This window comes from Taeniopygia guttata, chromosome 25 (genome assembly GCF_048771995.1).
Source record: "Taeniopygia guttata chromosome 25, bTaeGut7.mat, whole genome shotgun sequence".
Classification (NCBI taxonomy): domain Eukaryota; kingdom Metazoa; phylum Chordata; class Aves; order Passeriformes; family Estrildidae; genus Taeniopygia; species Taeniopygia guttata.
In genome coordinates this window covers 4,678,679-4,705,319 of record NC_133050.1, presented here as the reverse complement: position 1 = coordinate 4,705,319, position 26,641 = coordinate 4,678,679, and the positions used below count along the sequence as shown (strand labels likewise).

General features: G+C 43.6%; 1 protein-coding gene and 1 long non-coding RNA gene across 3 annotated transcripts in view; one reads left to right on the top strand and one right to left on the bottom strand.

The window, feature by feature from the left end:
- The window catches only part of LOC140680592 (uncharacterized), a 402,733-nt gene that overhangs the window by 154,184 nt on the left and 221,908 nt on the right, over positions 1 to 26,641 (bottom strand). The window lies entirely within an intron of this gene.
- LOC121468058 (nuclear pore membrane glycoprotein 210) overlaps positions 1 to 26,641 on the top strand; it is a 55,170-nt gene that overhangs the window by 14,791 nt on the left and 13,738 nt on the right. The window contains 23 exon segments of the mRNA XM_072918322.1: positions 227 to 363; positions 1,143 to 1,274; positions 2,096 to 2,192; positions 3,694 to 3,844; positions 4,183 to 4,315; positions 5,038 to 5,196; positions 5,653 to 5,721; positions 6,016 to 6,122; positions 7,120 to 7,260; positions 8,442 to 8,579; positions 11,264 to 11,419; positions 12,776 to 12,974; positions 13,551 to 13,696; positions 14,608 to 14,829; positions 16,048 to 16,221; positions 17,186 to 17,388; positions 17,650 to 17,755; positions 20,516 to 20,620; positions 20,748 to 20,849; positions 23,549 to 23,680; positions 24,334 to 24,461; positions 25,014 to 25,149; positions 25,447 to 25,519. Of these exon segments, the coding sequence (XP_072774423.1) occupies positions 227 to 363; positions 1,143 to 1,274; positions 2,096 to 2,192; positions 3,694 to 3,844; positions 4,183 to 4,315; positions 5,038 to 5,196; positions 5,653 to 5,721; positions 6,016 to 6,122; positions 7,120 to 7,260; positions 8,442 to 8,579; positions 11,264 to 11,419; positions 12,776 to 12,974; positions 13,551 to 13,696; positions 14,608 to 14,829; positions 16,048 to 16,221; positions 17,186 to 17,388; positions 17,650 to 17,755; positions 20,516 to 20,620; positions 20,748 to 20,849; positions 23,549 to 23,680; positions 24,334 to 24,461; positions 25,014 to 25,149; positions 25,447 to 25,519 (3,146 nt within the window).

The following is a 26,641-nucleotide window of genomic DNA, read 5'->3' as shown; positions in this document are numbered from 1 at the left end:
GCTCCATGGGTTTCGGGGAAAGTTGATTGATTCCATGGTGGAGAGAATGGTGAGCTTGCCTGCCCTGCCTCTGGCCTGGGCTTTCCCCATCCTCGGCCCACGCTTGCCTTGGCTGGGGTCCTTGAGGAGCTGCTGCCATCCGCTCTTCCCAAAGGCAGCGGCTGGGCACGCAGCAGGTGCCGGGTGAATTGCTGGGATCCGTGTGCTGACAGCTCCCCACCCGCAGGTCGTCCACGCGGCCGGAGGCGGCGAGCATCGAACCGCTGGGGCCGGCCGGCTGCCTCTGCTCGCAGAGAGCGCTGGTCCAGGCGCGCTCCTCGCAGCCCACGCGCCTCACCACCATCATCTCCGCCGAGGACACGCGTGAGTCTGAGCTAACCGCTGCTTCTCGTGCCCGTCCTGCCGTGCTCCGGCAGCAAAGCTGAGATCTGGAGCTGCACAGGCGCATTTCACTTCCTATGCACAGTCTTTTAGGCTTTCCATCGCCGTGGAAAAGTAAAAAGTTTTAACTTCTGTTTGCCTCAGATAAGTGTTAATTACTTTAATGATACACCCAGGAAAAAATGTAATTCTTAAAACCCCCACCCCCAAAAATCCACCAATAGAGGGGGTGATTGAAATATAAAAAAGTGTTTAATAAAAATGACTAGCGCAAATTCAGATACTTAGTATTTGAAAAGCTGGAAGTTGCTTTTGTGTCTGTCATACAATATACCTGGTTAGTTTTTATAGTGAGAGAGAGGCAAAGCCGGATGGCCAATTAAATGCTGTGCAGTCACTAACTGAAGGAGTTTATGGGCCTTTATTGTCTGTGGGTGAAAGTCATCTCTGGGACATGAGAGCACTGTAGCAACTCTGCATAAGCACTCCCAGACAACACCTGTACCTGTCAGTGTAAATGGAGATCAGAGTTTCTGCAGATTTATTCTGCAGTTCAGTGAGGAAGGGAACTGTTTTTCTTGCTTTCTGAGCCACTGTTTGACCATGAGTTTCTTCATGAAGGTCATGGCCAAGTTTCAGTTCCTTCAGTGTCAGTGCCTTGTGTCACTGGCTAAATTTGAGGTGCATCTTAACTTATCATTGTTCTTGATGAGCACATCCAGTGTTGTGCTTTCTTGTGCTCTTTCTGATGTCTCTTCAAGTGACTGGACAAGTGCTTCGCTGTGATGCCATCGTTGATTTAATTCATGGCATTCAAGTTGTGTCCACAACAAGAGAGCTCTACCTCGAGGATTCACCGCTGGAGCTCAAAATTCATGCTTTGGATTCAGAAGGTAAGAGATCTGCTTGTAGGAAATTAAATAGATATTGAAAGTTCTAACTGTCTGATACATGCACTAGCTTTATTTGTCACACTGTTGATTGTTTGAAGCCAAGTGGAGAATTTTAAGGAGTTTCTCTGGATCATACCTGGTGAAGTTGTCTGTTCCTTTTTTTCTTTTGAGCTGAAGTAGTCTAAAGAATTTTGCAAAAGGATGTTTTTGTGAACAGTCAGGTATCTGACAGGAGGTTCCGAGGTGATGTTTGAGACCAACCACTTATTGCTCAATCTGTTTAACTACTACACAAACACTTCTGGGACACACCATTTAGGCTTACAAGAGTCAGTGCATTTGTGAATGCATTTGTTATTTAATAGGAGCAGAAAACTTCTGTTTTTTGTAGCATCAGAAAAAGAGCCATGATCTGATATGAATTCCATGCTTACAACAATCAAGTTTTGTGCACACACAACACTCCAAGCAAGGGAGTTTTAGAACAGCTACTGAAGGGAAATAATGTGTCAAGTGGCTATAAAAGGTGGAATTAACTGTTTTGGTTACTGTGCCCATCCCACCTGTGTTTGTAAACTGTGAATGTCAGGTGAAGTATGGTAATATGGTGATATGTTAATAATGAAAAGTAAATTTGTTTTTGTCCTATGTGCAGTGCTGGATTTGTGGCTTGGTGTTGTGCAGATTCAAGGGTACTTCATGGTTCTTCTTGTAGGGATAAAATAGAGAAATTTCCCAGGGAAATAGGTCATGGTTTATGTTCCAGGAAGACTCTATGCTCGTTCTCTGTTTATATTTTAATCTGGTTGTTTGATTTGTAGGAAACACTTTCAGCACTTTGGCAGGGTTGGTGTTTGATTGGACATTGGTGAAGGACCCAGAGCCTGATGGCTTCTCAGATTCCCACAACACTCTACGGTAAAGTAATTTCCTTTGGTCTCAAAAGTTGGTTCAGTCTGATGCGTAAAAAATACTTCCCCACATCTAGCCAGTTTACTGAACTGGTGCCTAAAATGATAATGTTAAGGGTCAGTTGTTTCAGTTTGGGTTTTTTTAACCTACTCAGCAGCCTGGGCACTTTGTTCTCTGTTTAATTTAACTGATAGTGTTAGTGAGCAGCTCTGGTAGCTCCGATGCCATAATTAGAAATAAACAGATGCAGTTGTTATCTTTCTGAAACATCTCATGCAGAAGGAAGATTTACCAGTAAGATTGTTATCTCAGGATTTCAGCAGAGTTTTATTTTTCGCTTTTGAAGGGAAAAAAGTCACTTTCCATTTCAGAAAGGAGCTCTCTGAGCCTTAAGAGTTTCAGGTGTCAGTGGACACTTAGTTCTGGTGTTGAAATAGGAGGATTCCTTGTGGGGAAACCAGTTCTCCTACAGAGCAGAATGGTTAACAGCCGACTTCCATCCTCCACCTGACACTCCAAATACGCTGCAGGTGGGATGGGGGGAGCCAGCAAGACTTTGCTCCTGGGCAAACACAAACTAATTTTGCAGCCTTAGAGAAGCAGCATTGGCTGGGGAAAGCCTGCTAAGCCCATAATACACCTGAAGCTGCAGGTACAAGTGAGAGCCAGAATGAATAGCTTAGTGGGACTGGATATCCCAAGTCCTGGTACATATGGAGCTTTTTTTGTCAGTATAACTATTTGCTGATGTGATTTTAACCAAACTAATATTGATATATTCTCTACTGTTAGCATAACTATGATACCATAGAAATGTTCTACAAGTGGTACAGCTTTGCAAAATAAATCATAAATTGTCAGGAATATGTTAATATCCATAACTGTTCTCCATATGGCTCCACTGGTTTTTCTCTGAACGTGAACATGAAGCCAGGCAGATCATGTGCATACAGAAGGTGATACCATGTGAAATATGCTCCTCTTTCCAAAATTTCCTGTCATTTGCCCGTTCATGGCAAATTCCTTCCCTCTCTTTTGCCACTTTTCACTGAAATTTCTAACAGTTACTACAGGTTTTCTGCTTGCAGACTATTTTCATAGTCATTTGTTAAATACGTCCTGGCTTCTTGAGGGAGGTCAGAGTTGCATTCTGGGTTTGTTGAGCTATTGCTTTTATAAACATAAGCTTTGGGTCTTGCACATCAGTTCTTTTACAATATAGAGGGTTTTTGCAGTCTCACCTACTGAACAAACTGGAGAGGTAATTGTAGACAACATGTGCAGTCTTGTGATAGCTCACAAGCAAGCTTCAGACAAACTTACCTTTCACAGAAGTTAGCTGCAGATACCTCAAAGAATGAGTAAAATTGGGATATCTGGTCCCAGGCAAGTATCTTAAATCGGCTTAAAAATGGAAGTGGCTGGGAGTAGATGCTGGTGGTGTTTCTCTGTGGGTAAACAAAGGTTGGTTAACAATTTTCTGTTCACTTTGTGATTCACCTTTCAGTATTCTCAAGTTCTTAGAATCCACTTACATCCCACCTTCCTATATATTGGAAATGGAAAAAGTTGCCAAGCAAGGAGATACCATTCTGGTGTCTGGAATAAAAACAGAGAGTTCTAAATTAAAGGCAAGACTTCAGGAAAGCATCTATAAGGTAAGATTTCTGGATGTCAGAGGGGAGGACGTATTTCTGAATGTGTGAATGAGCATCTGTTTTTCTATAGTCTCCAAAATGATCTTCATATCGACATGAATTTTTTCTTCATTCTTGCACTGTGTGCACAGAGCAGATCTCTGTACCATTCACTGTCCCTTGCATTTTGTTGTGACAAAAGTCAAGATGAAACTAAAGAGCCAAATAATAAAAATAAAATTACAGCAAATAATGGTTTACACTTCTAGATTCTAAATTCCTGCTTCATGGTCTGTTTTAAACAAATGAGCTCTTTTTAATGTGGGTTGTTTTTTTTTTTTTTTCCCCTCTATCAACAGAATGTACAGCCTTCAGAAGTCAGATTGCTTATTCTGGAAAACATATTTTTAAATCCAACATATGACATTTATCTTCTGGTGGGAACATCAATTCAGTACAGAGTTCAGAAACCGAGGCAATGGAAGATCACAGGTTTGTTCTATTCTCATTTATTTTTATTTTTTAATGCTTTGTGTGAATTTTTAACAGCTGAGAAATTTTTAATTGTGTTTAAACTACTATGTTAATGTTTAATACTGTTTTCCTAAGGCACACAGTGATAGAGCTGTTTAGTTCTTTCTGTCAAAAAAATTGTGACTCTTAAGAATATACTCTTGCAGATTTGTCAAGGATGTGGAGACAAGGGTAACTTAAAATGAGAGCTAACACTGTGATTTTAGTTGTTGACAGTCACTAAGGAATTGACTGACTTTCTTGCTTAAATCAAATTTAGATTAGTAACTTTTCTAACAGAAAATGTTTTATTGGCAAATGGATTTGCTCCACAAAGTGAAGCCTTTATAAATGTGGGTTATCTGGCTTTATGCCCATTTCAAAATGCAGTGCCTTGAGTTTTCTCTCCTTTTTTCCCTTCTGTCTTTTTATTTCGTTTGAAGCTGGAAATCACTTGAATGTTAGGTCGAAATACTGAGATGACATTAGTTGGGAATTGCAGTTTCACAGACATACAATTTGCCAAGAAACTCGTTTTGTGTGTGTGATGTCAGGACAGAAGTGCTATTTTTACAAGCCACTAGAAGTATTGATTTCGTATGTGCACTAGGCATCAGTAAAAAGTAATCAGCAATAATTAGCAGCAGATAGCCACTGCCACACCTGCTTTTATTGTTTCCTATGTTTTGTTTCACGTCCAGAAACAGCAATGCCATCAGAGCAGTAGGAGCTGCAGCTCCAGAACAACATCCTCCATCCCAAGGGACATCCCTCCCCACCAGTTGCCAAGCTGGACCAGGCAACATCCACTGTGACTACATTGCAGCAGGGCCAAACCAACCTCATCCTGGTGCACAAGAGTATCCTTTCTTGGGAACGCTTCTCCAGCCACCACTCTGTGGCAGGAGACAAGCTTTCCACCCTTGGCAACACGGAAGGATCAAGTTATCCTCATTTGTGTCGAGTCTGGAAATCAGGAGCTGTGGAAAGCAGCACTGCTGTGAATTCAATCTCAGCACAGCTGTCTGATGCCTTGGAATGCTTTACCAAATTAAGTTGGCAAAAGATCACTTAAATCATGTCTGTTCCCCTCAGTCACTGTAGAAATGTATGGGGCTTTATTTAATGTTTACATTTCAGTCCTTATATTCTCTAGTGAGATCTCTCCAAAGTGCTCGCTGTCCTGCAGTGAAGTGGGGAGAATGTTTATTTGCAGTGCACACTTAGCTTTAGAATAGCCAAAGAGGCTTGAGGAGTGCCAGGAGAATGCTGCTCTTGGCTTGTGCTGAACCATGTGTTCCTTGACTGAGCCGCAGGTATCCGCACGCAGGGTGTGTCCTGGCTGCCCAGCAGCACTGTCTGTGTGGTAGCTCCTGCATATTTGGGTTGGTACTGCTGCAGTCTTCTGATTGAATAATGCAATTTCTGGCCTTGTTTCTGTGATTTTCATGCTGTATCTCCACGCTTCCGTTCAATGTTAGCTTTCACAGAAAAGGAATTTTATTCATAAAAGTAGCTCAATGTGAAATAGGTTTTAAGTACTTTCTTTTATCTCTGTAGTCAGCAGTTTAAAATAATGAATGTTCATCTGCAGAGTGTGGGCATCAGAAGCAAAATGCTTTTCTCCATTAGATAAAGAGGCTGTTGTTTTGTGCTGTTCAATATTTCCTGTTTTGCAGGATTTACAGTTCATCCAGGTGACAGATGGGTCCTGGAAACGGGCAGACTTTATGAAATTACAGTTGACATGTATGATAAATCAAGCAATAAGGTGTATTTATCTGATGTAAGTTGAAATGTTTAGATACTTTTCTGTGACTGTCTCCTAAATCCTGACTTGCTTTGGAATTGAGTGATTTCTTATTTACATTGAGACAGGACAGTGCAAAGCTTGTTGTTTCTTGCCTCTTCATTTTTTCATTTGTTTTGTTGTTGTTACTTTTTAAAAACAAAGCACTCTGGGTGATTCATGTGAAGTTATTGGAGTCTGAAGTGCTGTAGAAAAAAAAATGGAACTTGGGCAATGTCTTTCAGGTTGGATGGGGCTTGGAGCAACCTGAAATCACCCAGTGCCACCCCTGCCATGGGCAGGGACACCTTCCACTGTGCCAGGCTGCTCCCAGCCCCAGTGCCCAGCCTGGTCTTGGACACTGCCGGGGATCCAGGGGCAGCCACAGCTGCTCTGGGCACCTGTGCCAGGGCTGCCCACCCTCACAGGGAAGAGCTTCTTCCTTAATTCTATATACTAGGTACCAAATACACATAGTTCTTAAACTGCAGAGGAAACGAAATTTAGATAATTCAGTTGCAACAAGAAAAATTTTATTGAATTACTGCTTTTGAGAGTATTTGATCTAGGGGAATATTATTTTATTTCCCCATAATTGCTTTTTGGGATACAGATCTGAGTTTGAGCTAGAGCTTAGTAGTCTGCCTTTGAGACAGTATATTCATGTGTTCTTTTGTGTTGAAGAAGGAAAAAATTAGAAAAATACTGTAAAATATGAACTACTTAGTGGTATAAATATAGGTACTTTCATGTTAAATTACATTTAACATGAAATTTAAAAAGAAACTTTCTGTGTAGTTAATGTCTCTAAAGGTAAAATCTTACTGAAAGACTGAAACTTCCACAGGGAGAGTTCTAATCAGTTTCAGCAGTGTGTCTTTGAACTGTGTTATTAAACAGTTTGCTTACTGACTTCTTGTTGTATGTTTAGGGCTTTCTGTCCTCCACTGACGTCAGTACCTGTGGCAATTTCTGTTTCATGTTTTGGTTTTAGAATATCCGAATTACTACAGAGCTGTCCGGAGAACACTTTGAGGTGCTGCAGTCCTCTCTGAATGGGTCCTATCATTATGTGATGGCTGTAAAGGCAGGTCAGACCACAATTGATGCTGCTCTGACATCAGTAGTTGACCAGGTGTGTCTTTGTGAAAACTCCTCTGCTTCACTGGCAGGCCTAAAATTAATTGAGCTGTGCAGTAGTGACTTCCTAGCAAAAGGAAACCTAAGAATTACGTGGGTCTGAGCTGTCTTTGAACAGATTAAGAACCAAATTCTAAAATCCTTTCTTCATGAAAACTGTCAGTTGAGTCAAAAGAGGATTTGCTTAAATTAAAGACTGTGGGATTTTGCTCCCGAGCATGTGGCAAACTCCTGTTAGGGCAGTGGTACACGGCACTGATTTCTTTTCTTGGGGCAGATCCTTGTGCTGGGCAAGGGGCCTCTCACAAGGCTGAGGGAATTTTACACTTTATTGTGGTAGGATCATCACTCATACCCTGACCTTGTTCTGCAGTCAGTTACATCGGGGAAGTTTGCTATCAATTGGTAAGTGACCTTAAACTCTGGAATGACAATTTGCCAAATGTATCAGCCTGCACATTTCTCCAAATTAATATTCATTAACTTTCTGCTGGTTGGGCAGGCTGCTGAATGTATGGCTAACTAGGGCACGTGGTGTGGAAGTGAATTGCTTTTGCTTGAAAATTAAACACTTGAACCCATTTGCTGTAAAATCAATTTAGTGATTCCTTGAGCAGGATTTAGTAGCTCCTTCAATGTGATACACCTCAGTCATTTTCTGTGTCAGAGATGTTCTCTTCAGTGGAAGAGCATCCCTTGAGAGTTGTTCTTCCCTCAGAACTGCAGCAACACTGTGTTGTGCCAGAGGGTCGTAGCACTGCAGTGACAGCAGAGCTGTGAAGGCCAATGTTTGGGAGGGAGGGCTGAGCAAGGGCGCTTTCAGGCTGAATTTTGTACACAGTGGGATGAGCAAAGAGTAAATATAGGTGTTGAGCCTCCAGATTGGTTCTCCAAGGGAGGTCTCAAAATAGGAGCAATGAAAGACTATCTTTTTTCTTGCCTTTTAAATTAATGTGGGCACCTGGATCTTCATAACATCAGCGCTCATTTAGTACAGTGGCACACCTTGCTGCCAGGAGCTATTTGCTCACTAGGAGCTCTGTTCATAAGTGGTCCTAAATAGTTTTCCTTCCTCTCTGAGGTGTTTTCAAGGACATGTCTGTACCTAAGGACTAAACATTAACTCTGGGAAGCTCTGCGGTGCCATTTATAACACCGTGGTTTTGCACTTTGCAGGATGGAGGTGTTCATACCTTACCAGTTCCAGTGAGAAACCAGCAGGATGTGGAGATCTATGTTCCAATATTGCTTGTACCCAGCATTCTGATGTTTCCTTGTCAGCCAAAAGCAGGAGCCTACCAGTACACCATCCAGGTATGCCAAAGAAGTACCCAGCTGCTGGGTGTGTAACTCGGGCAGGCACACTGAGGCCTGACACCACTGAGCTAGGGCTGACTGTGGATACTTCAGGCACAGTGGCATCCAAAATGTAACTTGGAGGAGCTTCATGGGACGTTAGTTACAGGAGTTAATATACAGTTTTAAAAAAGCACCAAGAAACCAACAAACATAAAATCCCACTGACTTCTACCTCTTGTCTTCCCTTCCTCTCTCCCTCATGCATGCACCACACACCTATGCCTGGAATGGTTGGGAATTCCAGGAGCATCCCATATGCAAAGATCCACAGCAATCATTAGAGGCTGCCCTTTGCTGGCAAGGATGGGAAATACGAATGGGAGTGTGAAGTGACTACAAAGAAGGGCATGACAAGTTTAATTAGCATCACTCTGCCAGCCTTGGACATCAGTATTCCTCACTGGCCACACGCCTTGTGCTCCTAATACAAAGTTCCAGGGAGGCAAAGGCCACAGCTTATTTACAGAAGGGATGATTTCCATGTTTACTAGGTGTGTCTTTGCTCCCAAGTTGTCGGTTATTCCTTTTGCTTCATGAAGCAAATGGTTTGTATGCCAGTATCCAGTATCTCCAGTCCAAGTAGGGAAAAGAAAGTTGTGCTTTCTCAGCCCAGACTCTTATCCCAGGCCAGTGATACCCAGACCCTGCACTCAGGTGTTGGATGCACAACTCCTACCTCTCCCTTTTGGCATAAAGTAGTGCTCAGTGTCGGATCTGTGTTAAGTAAACTATATGCAAATAGGCAGCAGGACACTTGGTGCCAGGCTCTTCTCCCAGGTAACAAGGGATAGGATGAGAGGAAACATCCTCATGTTTAGATTGGATATTAGACAAAGTTTTTTCACAGGAAGAGTTGTCAAGCCATGGCACAGGCTGCCCAGGGCAGTGGTGGAGTCACCATCCCTGAAGGGCTCAAAAATTATGGGGTATGGGACCTGAAGACAGTGGTGGACTTGATAATCTCAGAGGTCTTTTACAGCCTTTCTGATTCAGTGACTCCATGGAGAGAATCAATCTCACAGGATTAAATTGCATTCTCCAGTGTAAGTCTAAGGGCAGCTACACTGAGTTAAGCCCTGCATAACTCTACTTGTCTGTTCTATGGGATTAGTTTGGTTTACTTCATGCTATTCCTGACCACCCCAGCAGAGTGTGGTAAAAATTCTTAGTACTAAATCTGCATTTGCAGTACGTCATAATTCTGCTGGAGTTTTCCCAGTAAAGGAAAGGAAATGTGGTTTTGTTTCCTACCTCTTTCACGGTTCTGTTCTCACCTTATCTTGCATATATAATGAAGTATTTCACTAGAGAACATTCCTTCATGGTACTGCAATAATTTTCTCGCTGTTCTTACTTTACTCTGATGTTTTTCTATAAAAATATAGAAACCTTTTTCTCCCAAGATTTAAATTTTGCTGAAACGGAGACCTTTCTTCTGGTCTCTAGATTCCACAATACAACTGGTCAACAGCATACACACAGCTCAACTGTTCCTGCCTCTCCATCAGAGTTTGCCTCCCACTGCATAGCTTCAGTCAGGCTATTTCAAATGGGTGAATAAAGTTTTTCTGAAAATAAATTGAAAGGGATTTTTGGATCTAGCCAAATTCTGTTTATAGCTGAAGTAGCTCGCTCCAGAAGGTACCAGAATGCCTGGCAGGTTTTCCTTTGGCAGCTATCTGGTTTGTTGGGGGTTGCTGTGTTCATATTTGTGCCAATGAGATGGTTTCTGTTGCCCTCCTTCGGCGCACGCATGAGAGGTGCAGTGCAGCTGTGCGAGGTGGGCACCTGGAGGTTCCTGGGGAGGGCACTGCTCCCAGGTAGCAGTGTGGAGCTCCCTGCCAGGCTCTGGCTAATGGTGAAGCTGCATGGGAAGCTGCTTTACCCTTCCTCTCCTCAGTGCATACTGACTGTCAGAGACAGAAAGTGTAGTGAGGCGTCTGGGGTTTATGGCAGGGACCTGAGTCTTCATAGTTATTAAGAATTGGGTATTTCTGTTTTATGTTTTCTGCTCATCTCCCTGTTTCAGCTGAAACACCTTTACAAATATGCTGAGCCCTTGGATTCTTTCAGCCTTTCTCACCACATCCCATGCATCTCCTGTAACACACCTCTGCCTGTTTATTTGTCTGTGTCCTTCTGTAATCAGATTGTGCATGTGCTCCGAGAAAGGAAGAAGGGAAATGACCCTCCTCTTCATTTTCTTTTTTTTCTCTTTCCCTGGTAAAAATTACTAGTTAAGCTCCTGCATAATTTAGATTTGTTTGTTTTCCGCACTGTCCCTCTAGAGAAGATTTATCACCTTGTTCATTTTTAATTATGAAAAAGGTTAAAGGAAATGCTGAGGAAGTTAAAGAAATTAAAACAATACACATTTTAAAATGGCTCCAGTGTTCACCTGTGTTTTACTGTGATGGAATATTTGACATTTGTTTTGGTGTGTGAAAGAAGCTGAAATTAAAATGAAAGGTAGAAATCTTCTCATCTCTCTATTGCCTATTAAGTTCTGAGGTGTTATTTTATTTGTATGTCCTATTCTCAGTGCATTCCTGGTTTTCACACAAGATATCCAAAGCTGTGGAATGTGAAAACCATGTACTTGATTAAATATTTGAAAGATTTTTCCCTCTGTATTTCAGACTCAGGGTGGAAGTGGCAACTTCAGCTGGTCCTGTTCTAACCAGGCAGTAGCCACAGTGACAGTCAAAGGAGTGCTGAGCACGGGGAGCGATGCTGGGGTCAGCATTATTCAGGCGTTCGACGTGCGGAATCCGCTGCTGTATGGCGAAATGAAGGCAAGAGATTCATTGTTCAGTGATTGTTCTTGAATGTGGCTTTTGGAAACAGCAAAGGCACTGAGAATGCCATAGGCAATCCCCTTCCATTTCCTGCCCTGTGGCAGGTTAAGTGATTTGTTTCACTTTGTGCTTTAGGGAATCCAACCCTGTTCAGTGCATTAACTTGACTCCCATTTTTGCCCCTTCCTGATTTCCTTGGCAAGCCTTTTTTCCTGCTGGAAGTTTTAAGTGCAAGAAGGAAATGGTAATTAACTCCTGGCCTGGCCATCTAGGCAGACAAGCCAAACTAAAAATTCATTCTGTAGGGTGATAGGTGGGTGTTCTCCCTTGATACCAAAGGGTGACAGTTGTTATTGGGATGTACAAGGAAATTTCTGTCTGGAGAAGTACCTGAACTGAGCACCATGCTGCAGACAGACTGCAAATACCCGAGTTGGCCAAGAAAAAACAGTACTTTGGGAAAATTAGGAGAAAATGGCAATAAAAAACATAGCTCCCAAGAGGGATTTTGTGGTGTCTCTGTAGACCATCCCCTGTTCTTAGGTCATTGTGGTCAGTGTGTGTGGTTTGGAGTGAGGAGAATGCTGGAACAGTACATCGGGTGGCCCCAAAGGGAGGGGTGTGACATTAATTAAAATCTGTTCAGAATTTAGCTTACACACTCGCTCTGAAATAATTCTCTGAACAGCCTAAGATGCTGCTTTTTAGCAGCACAACAGTTACCAGCTGGAGACACAGGGAGGAATATTTTTTCAGCTTAAACTTCTTATCCTCAAACATAAGTCAAAGCCTGAAGACAGCAAGAAACCTTCTGACCATGCGAGCTTTCAGAGCAGTGTATTGCACAATCTGAATAGGTTATTTTTGAATGCTTTTTTTCCTGTGTTAGGAGCTGCTTTCTGTGTGGAACAGCTCTTCAGAGTTCTGTTTACTGACCTCAGTTTTTAGTAGTAGTAGTTTTAGGAGTAGTTAATACACACAGATTAGAGCTTTAATTCTGTCCCATACAGTTTGGTATCCTGAAGCCATTTGCAGAAGATTAAGTAGTTAAGATCCTAACACAAGACCTTAACTTAAGATCCTTAACTTAAGTAGTTAAGATCCTGCAAATAAAAGCTGTGATTGCTATGAAATCTCTGGTCTGAGGTAGATTCTTTAATGGACGCTAAACCTCTCCCAGGTGGTGATGATACCCCCTGGCGATAGCACACAACAGTCCACACTTCAAAGTCAGTAAAGCAGAAGAGAGAATGACAGGAGCAGCAGTAAAAGGGAAGCTCACCAAGCTGCTGTGGGCTTGGGCTGGCGTGGAGCAGAGCAGTGACCCAGCCTGTCCCTGTTCCTTCCCTGCAGGTGTACGTGAGCGAGCCCAGCACCATGGAGTTCACTTCCTGCCAGGTGGAGGCACACGTGGGGCAGGTGCTGGAGCTGCCCCTGAGGATCAGTGGCCGGACCAGCGTAGACAGGGGCGAGCTGGTCCCCCTGAGCGACTGCTCACAGCTGGAGCTGGGGATGGAGCTGGAGAACCCTGGCGTGTTCAGCCCGCTTGAAGGTGCTTTAACTCCCTCCCTGGTTTGGAAGTTAAATTGGTGACAGGTCACACCTCTCCCAAGTCACCCTTTTCCCTTAAATCACTGATTCATAGTTCTGTACAGTATCCCCACAGAACTGCCAACCTCAGAGGGGAGGGGAACCGAGTAGTTTTATTTTGAGGATAGATTTGCTTTTTTATGCAGAATGGTTTGAGTTGGAGAGACCTTAAAAGTTCTTCCAGCCCCACCCTCTGCAATGGGCAAGGACACATTTCACCTGTCCCAGGCTGCTCCAAGGCTTGTCCAGCCTGGCCTTGGCCACTTTTAGGGATCCAGGGGTAGCCACAGCTTCTCTGGGCACCCGGTGCCAGAGCCCTACCACTCTCTCAGCCAAGAATTCTTTCCCAGTATCCTATCTAAACCTGTTCTCTTTCAGTTTGATGCCATTCTCCCTTGTCCTGTCCCTACATGTCTTTGTAAAAAGTTCTCTCCATCTTTCTGGTAGGCAGCCTTCAAACAGCTGTGTTGAATTTGATGGACAAGCCTGGGCATTTCTTTGCAAATAAGCTCTTGTATATTTTTAATTTATCTGACAGGAAGACTTAAGCCAACTGCTGATTTTTGCAGTGGAGTGAGACTGAAGGCTGAATTTCAGGGGTACACCAGGCTGGTGGTTGTGTACACCCACGGGCACGTGCGCCTCAGTGCCAGCATCGCCATCGCCGCTTATCTCCCGCTGAGGGTGAGTCTGCTTCCTCTGCTCCTGGAGAGATCCAGGATCCAGCACTGAAGAACCTTTACATGAGAGGGAGCAGGTTATGCAAGGAATAGGTTTGAAAAACTGAGGTGGGTGGGTTTACATTCCACCACTGGCTGGTTCAGTGAAGAAAATAAGAAAGAAGCTGAGTCCAGGGTCAGTAGATGGAAATACAGAAGAGGCTGCTTTCTTATTTTCTTGCCTCATCTGCAGAAGCCTAGCACTGACTGCAGGCTGAAGTCTTGAGTATTTCACCATAGCTTTCCCTCAATATGGAAAAAATGTTAGTGCAAATACTACAGATTTGTGTTTATAATGAATGTAATGTGATGTTGTGAAACAGAAACTGGAAAGGTTTTTGTGCACTAAATGTCAGGTTAACTGCTGTGGTGGTGAACAGCACAGGCTGTCCCAGGGATGCACATCAGTGCAGAATTTGTTAGACAGGTTTGAAGTAAAACTTGTGTAGGAGAATAACTACACACACAGAATTGTTCTGGAGAGAGCACTGGCAAGTGAAAGTACAATTTGACGTAATTTCATCCATTTTAAATACTTCTTTAAAAGTATAGCAGAATACTATCTCTCAGTGCTCATAAAAATATATTAAGGATCTCCCTTTTGCTGTAATTCTTCATGAGAGAGATGTGATTAAAATGCAGCTAAAACTTGTCTTTGGATCCGTTGCTTCCTTTGAATCTAATCCAGCTGGACAGAATCCTTGTGGATTTTGGTGCAGCTCTGTTTTTCACTAAGTGTGCTGACAAACCACTGCATGGGAGAAATCACAGTCTTATCCAAGTAGAGCTGTTCCATTCAGAAGGAGGTTTATTTTGCAGAGCACAACCAAACAGTGTACATAGATGATTAATTTTCAATTAATTAATTGATTACAGGCTATCGATCCACCATCAGTCGCTTTAGTGACTTTGGGTTCCTCTAAGGATATGTTGTTTGAAGGAGGACCGAGGCCATGGGTCCAAGAACCTTCCAAGTTCTTCAGGAACGTTGCTGCTGAGGATGCAGAAAGCATTGGCTCCTCTTTACTTGAACTTCCCACACCTCGAAACAGCAACTAGCACCGGGTTAGGGTGCTGTGCAGGAGCCTGGGAGAGCAGGTGAGTGCCAGAAGGGCTTGCTGTTGCCCTCCATCAGGTGCTGAGAACTGGCTCCAGACAGATTTATGGTGCCATATGCCTGTTATGTAGCTAGATGCTTTTATAATGAGCCAGTAAAGAATTTGGCTAAGTACCTTGTTTATGCATTTTGATGCAGATTTTAGAGTGAGCATTTCACAACATTACATTAAAAGTGGTTTATGATGGGTTTTTTTCAGTATAAACCCAAGTTGTGGAAGCCTTATGTTGTGGGATGCATTGAACATCCTAATGAGTGCAGGTTCATTTTACATGAACAGGATCAGAGCAGAAGGTTACTGAGCAGGCTGACTCCTCTGTCTGACCTGCTCCTCTTAACTGTGTTACCTTCCAGTGTAATTCTGTTTATTCTAACAAATGGCAGCCCCAGGAATTGACTGCTCTACTCTCTGTGCAGCCTTGGTGAGCATGACTGTGCTCATTTTCCACTTGGTTTTGTTCTCTGCAACATACAGAAGTGATTTCTCCTGCTTTATTCACCCTCCTCAGCCCATGAAGCTTTTAGCTTCAGTATAGTATTCTTCTGCAATTCTGCAAGGCTTAAGCATTTTGGTTGGGCTGCCAAGTTCCACTGATTTCCTCAGTGGACACTTTGCAAAGTGGAGCTGTTCCTGTCAGTGCAGATTCCAAAGGAACGGGCCTTGGTGTTGATGTGCAGGTCTGTGCAAGGCTGGCTGTCCCCAGCACATCACACCTGCGTGGCTCTGCCCAGCACCAGTGCGTGCGGGGATGGGGCAGGTGACCAGAGCTGCCTCAGCCTTCTCTGGTTTTATATCCACTTCACTTTGCTGAAGGCTAAAAAAGGAATGTAAAATAAAAGATAAGATGTTTTTAAATACACTGAAGTGACTATAAATGTTGCCTTTGGGCTGGTCTGTTCTCACTCTGCAAGAACACCTGCTGTTTCCTTTCTCAGTTACATGAGATTTGTTGTTTGAATCAAATTTGATAGTCATGAACATGAACACCGAGGAAAGAGTTCCCAGGAACAGTACTTTCATAGCGATAAAGAATTGTTCTTGAGGTGTGCTCCCTCTTTTGCATCTTCCTGTGTCTTAATAGTGCTGTAAATCCCCAAGCACTGTATTTTTGCTTTTCATTCTGATATCACAGTGTAACTGAGACCTGTGGAAATACAGCATGCCTGAACTAAACTCTTTCCTCATTTGCTGCTTTCAGGTTATTACCTTAACAGTTGGGAGCAGCCCCACAGTCACCAGCCCTTTCCCAGTGGTTGAGCCCACTGCCGTGAAGCTCATCTGTGCTCTCCCTTCCCGGCTGGCTTTGATTCCTGTTTATGGCAGCCCTCAGCTTGCTCTCTCCTGCCCTTTGCTCCAGCAGAGCAAGCAACTGGTAAGCCTGGGAAGTGGCAGGAGAAGAAGGTGTTCTTACAGCTGAAAAATCAGTGTTTGGAGCTCCATGTGTGAAACATGGCAGCTGCTGCAAGAGGAGCAGTAACTGGTGCTGTGGCCACACTGTGCCCTTGGGGGCTCCTGCACAGAGCAGGCTGTGGGAGTCCTGCAGTAAATGGACAATAGATATGTGTAGATTATCAGGCATAAGGAACTTTGCTATTCTGTTTTTCTTGCTAACGGGTGTTGCCACATGTTGGCTGCTGAGTAAGCCATATTTTGTTGTGTTAATATTCCCCGGCAAATGTAAAAGTCATCCTCCTTCCCTAAAATGAATCATTTTAAAGAGCTTCTATGTAATAACAAGAGGAGATGGAGACTTCTGTGTATTGTTAGCCACTCCAGAGCTCACCTGCTTTTCTGGCTCCATTATGTGTCAGCTTACCTTGGTGCACTGCTGTTGCTAATGCATTTCACCAAAGCAACACCAGAATTTTGAGCTTTAACAAACAGCGCTGTTTGTCATCATTTATTTGAATTTTAAAAACAATTTCATTGAGCTGTGGTTCAATTCTGTTGTTGTTGGTTTGGGGATTTGTTTTTTTTTTTAAGGTAATTCACTGGCTAAAAAAACCCCAAACCCATGCTCCAGTAAAACCCCCTTAGAGTTTAGAGATTCACAGAATGCTCTGAGTTGGAAGGGATCATAAGGATCATGGAGTCCAACTCTAAATGGCCCATACAGGACTTGAACCTACCTGGTGTAAGCAGCAGTATGCTCTGACCAGCTGAGATAATCTCAGGGCTGTTGGAGCACAGCTGAATGCCTTGCACTTGGCTCCTTTTAACAAACGTTCCTTATGCATTGATGTTGTACAAACCTCATGGAACTCAGCATATGTTTTCTTTAATGATTAAAAAATCCGGTTGTATCGGTTCAGTTCAAAATATTCCTTCTTTTTCAGGTTCCTGTTTCCAATTACCACAATCCAGTGCTGGATTTGGCTGCCTATGACCAGCAAGGCAGGAAATGTGATAACTTCAGCTCCCTTAGTATTGTGTGGGAATCCACAAATAAGGCCATTGCTCGTATTGAGACGGAGCTGCCAATGGAGCTGACTCTGAAGGAGGAGGGCAATGGTCAGAAGAAAATGGAGGGTATGAGTGGGCTGAAATGAGCATTTCTTTGTTTGACGGTCCAGATTAAATCTGTTTGGCAGTGTCTCATCTTGATTAAAGAAATTACTGTAATCTGCAGTCATACTTCAGTTTAAGGTCAATGTGCACTTTTTAGTGTGTGCTATTAAAGAGAGGAGAAAAAAGGAACCAAGTCCAATGTCTAGAACCTGTCTTGAGAGAGAAAGTTCTTGTCTGATGCGAATGAGCCTAGAGGAGCTGAATATATTTCTCATCTTTGTTGCATTCTAAGCTTACAAACTGTGGTAGTTGACCATGCGTTTGGAACTGCTGCCATCTCTGCCACTGCCACTGGATTCCAGCAGCCCCACCTGAAGGCAGCCAGAGCCCAAATACCGGTAACAGTACCTGGGGGGATTTGCCATTTCCCTGTGGTCAATGCCCAGTGGTCTGGTGGCTTTATTTCCTCCACACACAGTCCTGTACAAATCAGGCAGCTCCCTGGTGCAGTCCGGTTCATTCTGCAGAGGTTTGATACTGGTTCATGGTTTTCCTGCTTTCCTCTGCACTAGGTGCTGCTATCCAAATCAAATTTGTCCAAGTCCTTGGGAGTTTTTTAACCATCTGAACAAGGGCATTGCAGAGAAGTGTTTCAGTTGGTTTTGTTTCAGTTTAGGGTTTTTTAATGAATTGGTGACTCTCTGCTGCTTGTCCTTCATTAAAGCAGCCATGTGCTTCATGCAGCTGTCACTGGGAAAGCAAATGGATTATTGCCCCTGCAGAGCTGGGTGGGAAAGTTCTGCATGAGCAAAGCAAAAGCTGACTGATTCCTCATATGGACCATGTGTTAGTCTGGGCTCTTGTGGGAATCCAGGGCTTCCCTCTGGCTGCCCTGGCAGGTCTGGGACTCTGGCAGGGGTCAGGAACCCCCCTATACAGAGCCCCGAGAGACACTGTCTGTGATCTCTGTCCATGGAGAGGAGTTTTCAATCTTACAGGATGAATTACAAGCTCTGAGTGTTTGATATGAGTAATAATTAAGTGTGACACAGGTGCAAAAGTAAAATTTTAGGTTTCTAAATTAGGGGTTCAGAGGGGACAAGATAGAGAAAATTAGGTGTGTCTTGTCCTTTTCCTCCTTCTTCATGCCCTCCATGTTTCACTGTAGTGTTGGCATTTTTCTACTGGTTTAGGCTAGGGACACGCTGTTCAACGTAGATAATAGATATTGGCACATTATTATAAATATAGTACACGTAGTTTCTGGTATTTAATGTTTGTAACATCCCACTGAGGGGCAGAGCCCCACACGCTGCCCTGCAGGACAGAGCTGCGGCAGGGCAGCAGAACATGTTAGAGATAAGCAAGAATAAACAACCTTGAAAACAGCACAGACAAATTATAGCTTCTTCTTTGGCAACGGGGCAGAAAGACAGAGACTTTCTACAATCTCGGAATCACCAATACCCACAGATTCCGACAGGCTCTGACTGATGCTCTCTTTTTTTTTTCCTGATGCCAGCCATAAGCACAGGCTCTCATTTTACAAGTCATTAGCCACTCCTTGAAATACTTAGCTAGGGAAGAAAAACAGTAAAAGGTAATGATGATGAACAAAGAGGGCAGGTGTAAACAGCTGGCAGTTTTCTGTTTATGTCACTTTTGTAAACTGAATATAAGGGCAGGTTTCAGCCTGTGGAATAACCTGGCATGTGCAATAACTGACTCTTAAAATATTCTGCTTCCTAACTGGAATGTCTGTTTAATCTTGTTAGCAAGATTTAAGTGGATTTGAACAATATGCAGTACCTTGAAAACATACTTGAGGCAAAAAGTTAAATATGCAATGAGCGGTTACAGGATTTAACTCAAAGCAGGTAGCAGATGGGCACCAGTAATGTGAAATACTCTGTGGGCCAGGTTCTTCTCAGCTTGGCCCAGGTGTGGCATCTGCTTAGTAAATTCTTTGAGAGGTGATCTTTTTTGCCACTTGGTTCTTGACTTTTCTGTGAGGTTTCCACTCTTCTCATGTTGGGAAAGCATGGTGCAGATGTATGTCCCCTGAAAAATTTGACTATGGCTTAATGAGAATTACCGCAGAGACACAGTTACTTTGCTGCTGAAGTTATTTGCGATATTTGGTTGTGTTTCTTTTTTTTTTTTTCTCTCTTAGAAATCGAGCTGTAATATGGATACTTGATGTTCTACAATAATTTTGTAGTTCACTGTGCTCTGCTTTGTTAAACCAGTATTATATATTCTTCCTTATTTTTCGAAATAATTAGTAAAGAGGCTGCTCTAAACTTTGCCTTGAGTTCAGAGAACACTGGCATATTCTTAAGTTCTATTCTCTGTGTTTAAATTTCGGAGGACTCTGTAGATGTTAGTCCTGCTGCACTTTGTGGGCTCATGAATGTGTTGTTTTTTTCAAATGAGGTGACCTGGGTGCATTTTTCAAGTACATCAGCAATGGGCTGCTCTGTTCTCCTTTCAAACCTGCCCATTCTCCTTTCTTGCAGCCAAAAACACAAACAAAAACCTAGTAGATGGGATATTAAGATGTCTTGACTGTTGTTCCATGTTTAAGTGGAACACCCTATTATGTCATTAGGGAAAGATCACATCCTTTCCACATCAAGGAAATAATTCTACTAATGAGGTGAAATGGGTACAGAGTACTGACTTCCTCTAGAAATCTTTTTCCTTTTCTGAGCTAATGTTGCTATGAGTGAGTGATTAAAGCTGCATTTAGTCCTGTATTCATGTACTTACACTTAAGGAAGAATTTCTTTTGGTGGCCTGCTAAGAAGCATGAAAAGATGAGTTAGAACTAGAACACTTTGTGCATTTTCCTTATCATTCTGTATGACTTGGGCCCGTGGCTCAGAGTTAATATCCTGTCTGTGCTTGTCAGACATCATTCACTGATTCTGCAGTGCTGGGCCCTTGTCCTCTGCCTTGGCCAGGGGTGCAGAACAGAGCAGCCCTGAGGATGCCCTTCCCTGTGCTGACTGACTGAGGCCTCTGGATCTTGTGGGCATCTCATCCCTCAGCCTGTGCTCTGAGCTTTGGTTGCCTGCTTTAAACATCCTCCCTGCACACACAGGACTCTGGCAGTGTTGTGCCTCTTTCTGTAACTGCTAACATTGTTCTTGCAGCACGAGGCTGTGCTCCCAGGGCCTGCCACCATTGAAGTGATGCTTGTGGAAGATGTGAAAGTGAGCCCCACTGGGCTCTCCATCTACAACCACCCTGACATCCAGGTGAGGAGTTACTCTGCTGCTTTCCAGCTGCAGGGAGGAAAACATCACACATTACAGGGGGTGTGTGAGGAGACAGCTTTACTGGAAAGATACAATCTTAATTCAGGATGCTTTTCTGGTTTTGCAGGCAGAACTTCTCCTCCAACAAGGTTCTGGATATTTTTTCATTAATACCAGTGTGCCAAATATTGTAAGAGTGACACATGAAGAGACTCAAGGCATTGCTTTGGTGAGTGCAGTATTTTGTGGTTTTACACCTTTTTGCCAACCAGGTTATTGTTCTGCAGCTTCAGCACTCCTGGGCATTTTGCAGCAGGTGTGAATAGGGAGGCAGTAGCTGCATTTTGGATGTGTTTGCCTGTCACGGTTGTGCTTCAGGCAGGGGATCTTTGCACTGGCACTTTCTGCTCTAGTCTCAGGTACAGGAAATTGTTTCTTTACAGCTTTGATGCACTTGTGTTCCCTGAATAAGGTAAAAGGCAGTTCCAAGTACTTCACCCATTACAACTTTGTAGTAAAATGTTCCTGATTTCACAAACACACCACAAAGAGTAACATGACAGAATTATTCAGAAGCTACCCATAAGATTAATTGGTTTCCAAAGTAATACTGGAGTATTTGCTGTGGGCCAGTAGTTCTGAAGGTTTCAAATTCTTCTATCCTACAGTGTTGTTTCAGGGTATTTTAAAATCACAGTATTGCATCCTGGTTTTGTGAATGAATATTTATTAAAGAGTTTATTCTGATCTCCATATGAAGTTTCTAATGCACTTTTCCACTAGAAGATGCCAATAAAGTGCAAGTGTGCTTGACTTCATCAGGCCTGGGATATGAAATGCATTCTGCAGTGAACACCAATAAAACTCTGTGTTTGCATTGCTGCTTTCATTAGGAAAGAACTTGAAACAAAACAAGTTGCTCTAAAGAGTGGTTTTTATAAATGTATCAATTACAGGTTTGTCTTTTAAAAAGTAATGCTGATAAAGTTGTGAAATAATGATAACTAAGGTGGAAATTAGAATATCAAAAGAATTGATGGAACATCTTAATTGTCTCTAACTGATTTAAGTGTGAGGTGGGAATATTTTTTCCAACTAGGCACAGGGGTGAGAAAAAAAGTAGAAGAGATGAGGAGTTTTTTGTACATAGTATACTGTTCAAACTCTTAATAGTTTTTTAGTCCGGTCTCCCTGATGGGTTTAACTGATGTCCATGAGATAGGTTCAGTGGTCTTGTCTGGAATTCAGGAGTGGAGCAGTGACAGCAAGACAGGCTTTGTGAAGTGTAGGAAGAGATTTAACTGCCTGTCAGATTAAAGGAGAGAGAAGTCCACATTAAACACATTTTTTAAAAAATGCAACCCCACACACATTTGGCAGGTTTGTTAGCCCTGTGTGCTGTGCTTGGGTTACATCCCAGTACAAGCCCTGGGTTTTTCCATGGAAGCAGCAGAATGGCCTGGGAAATCAGCAGGCTCTGTAAGGCTGCTGCCATGGCAGGTACCAGTGCAGCCAAGTTGACAGAGGATAAGTTGGCAGTAAACTCTTGTGAGAAACTAAATTCAACTTATCTGGAGCAGTGATTCTCAGACTCTTCAGTGGGACTGCCAAGGAGGAATTCTGTAGCTCTCTGTCTGGTTTTGACACAGCAGCTTCTCTGGGCATGGGTGGGTGGTAGCAGGGGAAGAGTGAAGAGTGGCCACCAGTGCAATATCCCTGGATACTGGGAGCCACTGGGCACATAATGGGAGAGGAGAACAGCAGAGTTTGCTGAGACAGGAAGAGTTTTAAAAGTTGCAGTAGCCCTGTTTGCCCCTTTCCCTGTTTGCTTTCTCTGGTCTCCCAGCCCAGCTGAGCTCCATTCCAGCTCCCTCCCTGTGCCACTTCCCCTGCCCTGCTGCCCAGCCCCTGTGTTAGCCACCTTCTCTGGGAACTGCTGCTGTTCTGGAAGCTGACCTTTATTAAAACTTCACATCCCTTTCTATTTTGAGGCAGAAACAGGAGTAGTGCCCTCACAGAACAAAATGTCAGCTTTCCCCACTGCTCTGCTGCTGGCTCCTGTGGTGCTGCTGGGCAGAGCTGAGAGTTCACTGAGCTCCCGTGCACTGGGGGGCCTGTCCATCTCCCCTTGTTCAGAGTCCAGAGCACACAGCAGGACACCCGACTTCACTGCTCCCTGGCCAAAGGGAGCAGAACAGCTGGGATTGTCCTGAGGTCTGTGACAAGGTCAGGGAGTTGCAGGAGAACTGCAGAGCTGATGTGAGGAGCAAGGTGTGGCTGCATGGCCTTGGCAGAGGGGACTTTGGAATGGGTGCTTAGTTCTGAGGGCTTGTGTTTGGGACCAGAGGTCTCTCTCTTCATTGTTTTATTCTCTTTATCTGTTAAGTGTAACATTCTCTTTCTTTAAAATAAATGTAATAATAGTTTTATTAAAGAAACACCTGATCTGTCAATTGTCCTCTTACTTGCCAGGATCTACCACCAGGTTTTGGCTGCTCAGATGAGAAGCAGTGACAGTAGAGTACAAACCTTACATGAAGCAATACCAGTGCTTTACAGGCATAATTTTTGTTCTCACTATTTTTTTTTTCCTTATCGCTTTGGTTTTCACTCTAAGAAAATTTTGTTGCTCTAAAGGATTTGTGTGTTTTTTCTCCTGATGGTGGGAGGGTAACAGGATGCCAGACTGTTCCAGATGAAGAGCTGTTAATTCACTTGGTGCCTGGGGGCTGTTTGCACTAGCTCAGTAGCTTAATACTTTTTACATACATTTTAGAGCTTGATTTTTATTTCGGTGGAAGGATTCTCCTTGTGTAAGCTTGGAGATTTCTGCATCCAACTGCTTCTGCCCTGAAAGTGATACAAATTTTATCCTGTGAACAAGAGACAAAAGAAGTGCTATAAGGCAGTTTTCTTTTGGCATTGCAGGTGCAGCCTCTGCTCCCAGGATCAGTGACTGTAATGATTCAAGATCTGTGTCTGGCTTTCCCTGCCCCAGCTGAAGCTGAAATTCATGTGTCTGATATCCAGGAATTCACGTGTAAGTTGTTGGCAAGGTCAGTGCCTTGGAAGCAGCATTAGGAGCTGATCCAGCCTGCCCTGACTCCTGTGCTGCTGGTCCTGAGCACAGAGATCACACATGGACAAGATGCTACAACAGAGAACACCTCCCTGTGTCTCTGTTTCTCCCTCCCAAATTTATCCCTTCAGGTTATAAGGGTCTCAGGGTATCAGGTATCCGTTCGTGTTCTGTGTGGCAGAAATCTCAGCTTTTGCATTTACATAGTAATATTAATCCCTAATTTATATGGACATGCTCATTTACATTTCCTCCTGTTTAAAGTGCATGTGAGCAATTCTTTTAGGAGTAGGTTTTGCCCCAGGGTCATTTTCCATATGTCAGGCTTTAAAACTGAACAGAAGAAAGTCCAGCTCATTGCTCTTGCCAGCTTGGGTGCACCTTAAACAAAAGAAGTGTTGATATTTCTGGATGTTTTAATTATGCCCTTGCCAGCTGAAGGACCTGAGTTCATTCATTTCATCTGACACTAACTCCAGCTGGCAGGGATTAGTGTTTAAAATCAGTGCTAGTCTAACCTTGGGGCTCTAACTCCACTAGCCTACTACAAGTATAATACAAAATCAAGTGAAAATTTTTATGCGAATAAATAAGAGTGGTGTGAATGCAAAATGACTGGATATATCTGTTTCAGGTGGAGATTGGAAAAACAGTTAAAGCTTATGTCAGAGTTCTGGATGACTCAAAGAAACCTTTTCTGGCAAAATACTTCCCTGTCATGGATCTCAGTCTCAAAGCAGCATCTCAGTTTGTCTCACTTGTGTAAGTTAATGGACTTTTGAAATTAATCTGTGAATAAGAATTGGCAAAAAATGAATAAAGATATTAGGTTAAAGGCATGGTAATACACAACGGCTGAGAGTCTTTTTATTTTCTTTTTGTGAAGCCTCAATTAGCTGTTAAAAGGTAAAATATTATTTGTGAGGGAAGTTTCCTGAGCTAACAGCCTGAATGTTGCTGGCTGATGAAGGAGACTGCATTCCTCCAGTGTGATGACTGATGAAGCTTTGTGCATCTTGGAAGCAGTGACTTGGCAGAGAGTGTCAGGTGAAGAGTGCTGTGTGAAGGCACATCTGATGTTATCAAACTCACTGTGTCTGTTGCTTGTTTCATTTTCACTTCAAGTATTTAATGTTTCAATAAAGCACAGTTTGCAAAGAGCAATCATGTGTAAAAATGTGATAATTTCCTCAACTTTGCTTCAGACTGTCACTTAGCCTTGTGGTAAAACTGCTGGTCACTAAATGAGTCCTTTGCTTTGCTATTTGTAATTTACACCGTAATTTACTATCTCTTTAATGGATTTCTTTGCAGCCCCCTGAGGGAGGCTCCGGATGAGCACACTGATGCTTTCCTGGTGTGTGGGATGAGCATTGGGCAGACGAATCTGATGGCAACTGTGGCTGACAGAAGAGGACAGAGACTCAACTCTGCTCCACAGCAGATTGAAGTAAATAATTTCAGATAAGATACAGGCATAAAGAAAGTCTGTGCTACAATGGAACAGGAATACATACATTATGGTTACAGTATAGTAATCAATTTGCCATAAAATTCATTCTGTCTGGAAGCTGACCTAATGCCAGTCAGATTTCAGTGTTGTTTAACTCAGATGAGTTAAATTTCGTCATGCTCAATTTACTGTGATTAAGCAACTAAAGAATCAGTTGTACACTTGTACTGTTTTGTGGTGTCATTTATCTGACTGAAGGATCCTGAACACGGGTATTCATATTTCTGTTTTTAGGTCTTTCCCCCATTTAGACTACTGCCAAGGAAAGTGACCCTAATTATTTGGGCCATAATTCAGATGAGGCATCGTCTTACATATTTTCTTTACTTTGTAATTTCTGTTGTAAAATGAATCTTCATAACTGGATTTTCAGCAGGAAATACTCAACTTGACATTTATCTGCATTCACACTGAATGGACTGACAGGCTTGTTGGAGAGGGGCTTTGGGCAAGGGCCTGGAGTGACAGGACACCAGGAGTGGTTTCAACCCAACGCAGGGCAGGGCCACATGGGATATTGGGCAGGAATTGTTCCCTGTGAGCGGGGGGAGGCCCTGGCACAGGATGCCCAGAGCAGCTGTGGATGGGTCTGAGATCCTCTGCAATTTCCCAGTCTCTGAGCAGATCAGGAGGTGCAGCTGTTTTCACAAGGGAGTGCTCTGGCCCAGCCCCAATAGCCTGGGCATTCTCCTCATCTTTACCTGTGAGTTTCACAAGCATTGCCTCCTGAAGATGCCACCTGTCCAATGGGGAATGTTTCCATCTGATCCAGCTGTTCCTCTTCCTTTTTCAAGTAATTGACCAAACGCCTGTGCAGAAAGAGGCACTTCCTGGAGGAGGCAGTGGGCCAGTGCCAGCCTCTGCTGCAGGAAGGAAGGCAATGCCAAGCACGGACACAGGCATGGGCACAGGAGGTGATTGCTGTGCCGGGCTCAGCCCTCGGCGGGGCTGTGTGGCAGCAGCTCTTCCCCCAGGCCCTGCCCTTGCACGGCCCAGCAGCAGCCAAAGCTGGAGGTGCCTCGGCTTCCAGGCCTCTGGAGCTCGTTCACAGCCCGGGGGAATCGGGACTCGTGCACCAACTATGTCTCTCCCTCTGCAGCTGCTCCCGCAGCCGGCCCTGAGTGCCCAGAGGCCCCAGGCACAGGAGCAGCCCCGAGCGGGAGCCCTGCTGTGAGCCCAGGGCCAGAGCCAGCCCTGGCACACAATGGAAACCTTCTCATCTTGGTTTGCTTCTAGATGGGGATGCCCCAAAGGCTTCTCCATTAGCCTGGCGGTATGACGCTTTGAAGCCCTCTGGGCATCCTGCAGGTATGTTCTCAGTGTCTCATAATCATTGACCATCTGGAAGGAACCAGGTGACAGAAGCTCCTGTGCCTGTTCAGTTACAGGCGTTTCTGCAGAGAGGATCTCTCCAGCTCCTGGGCTGGAT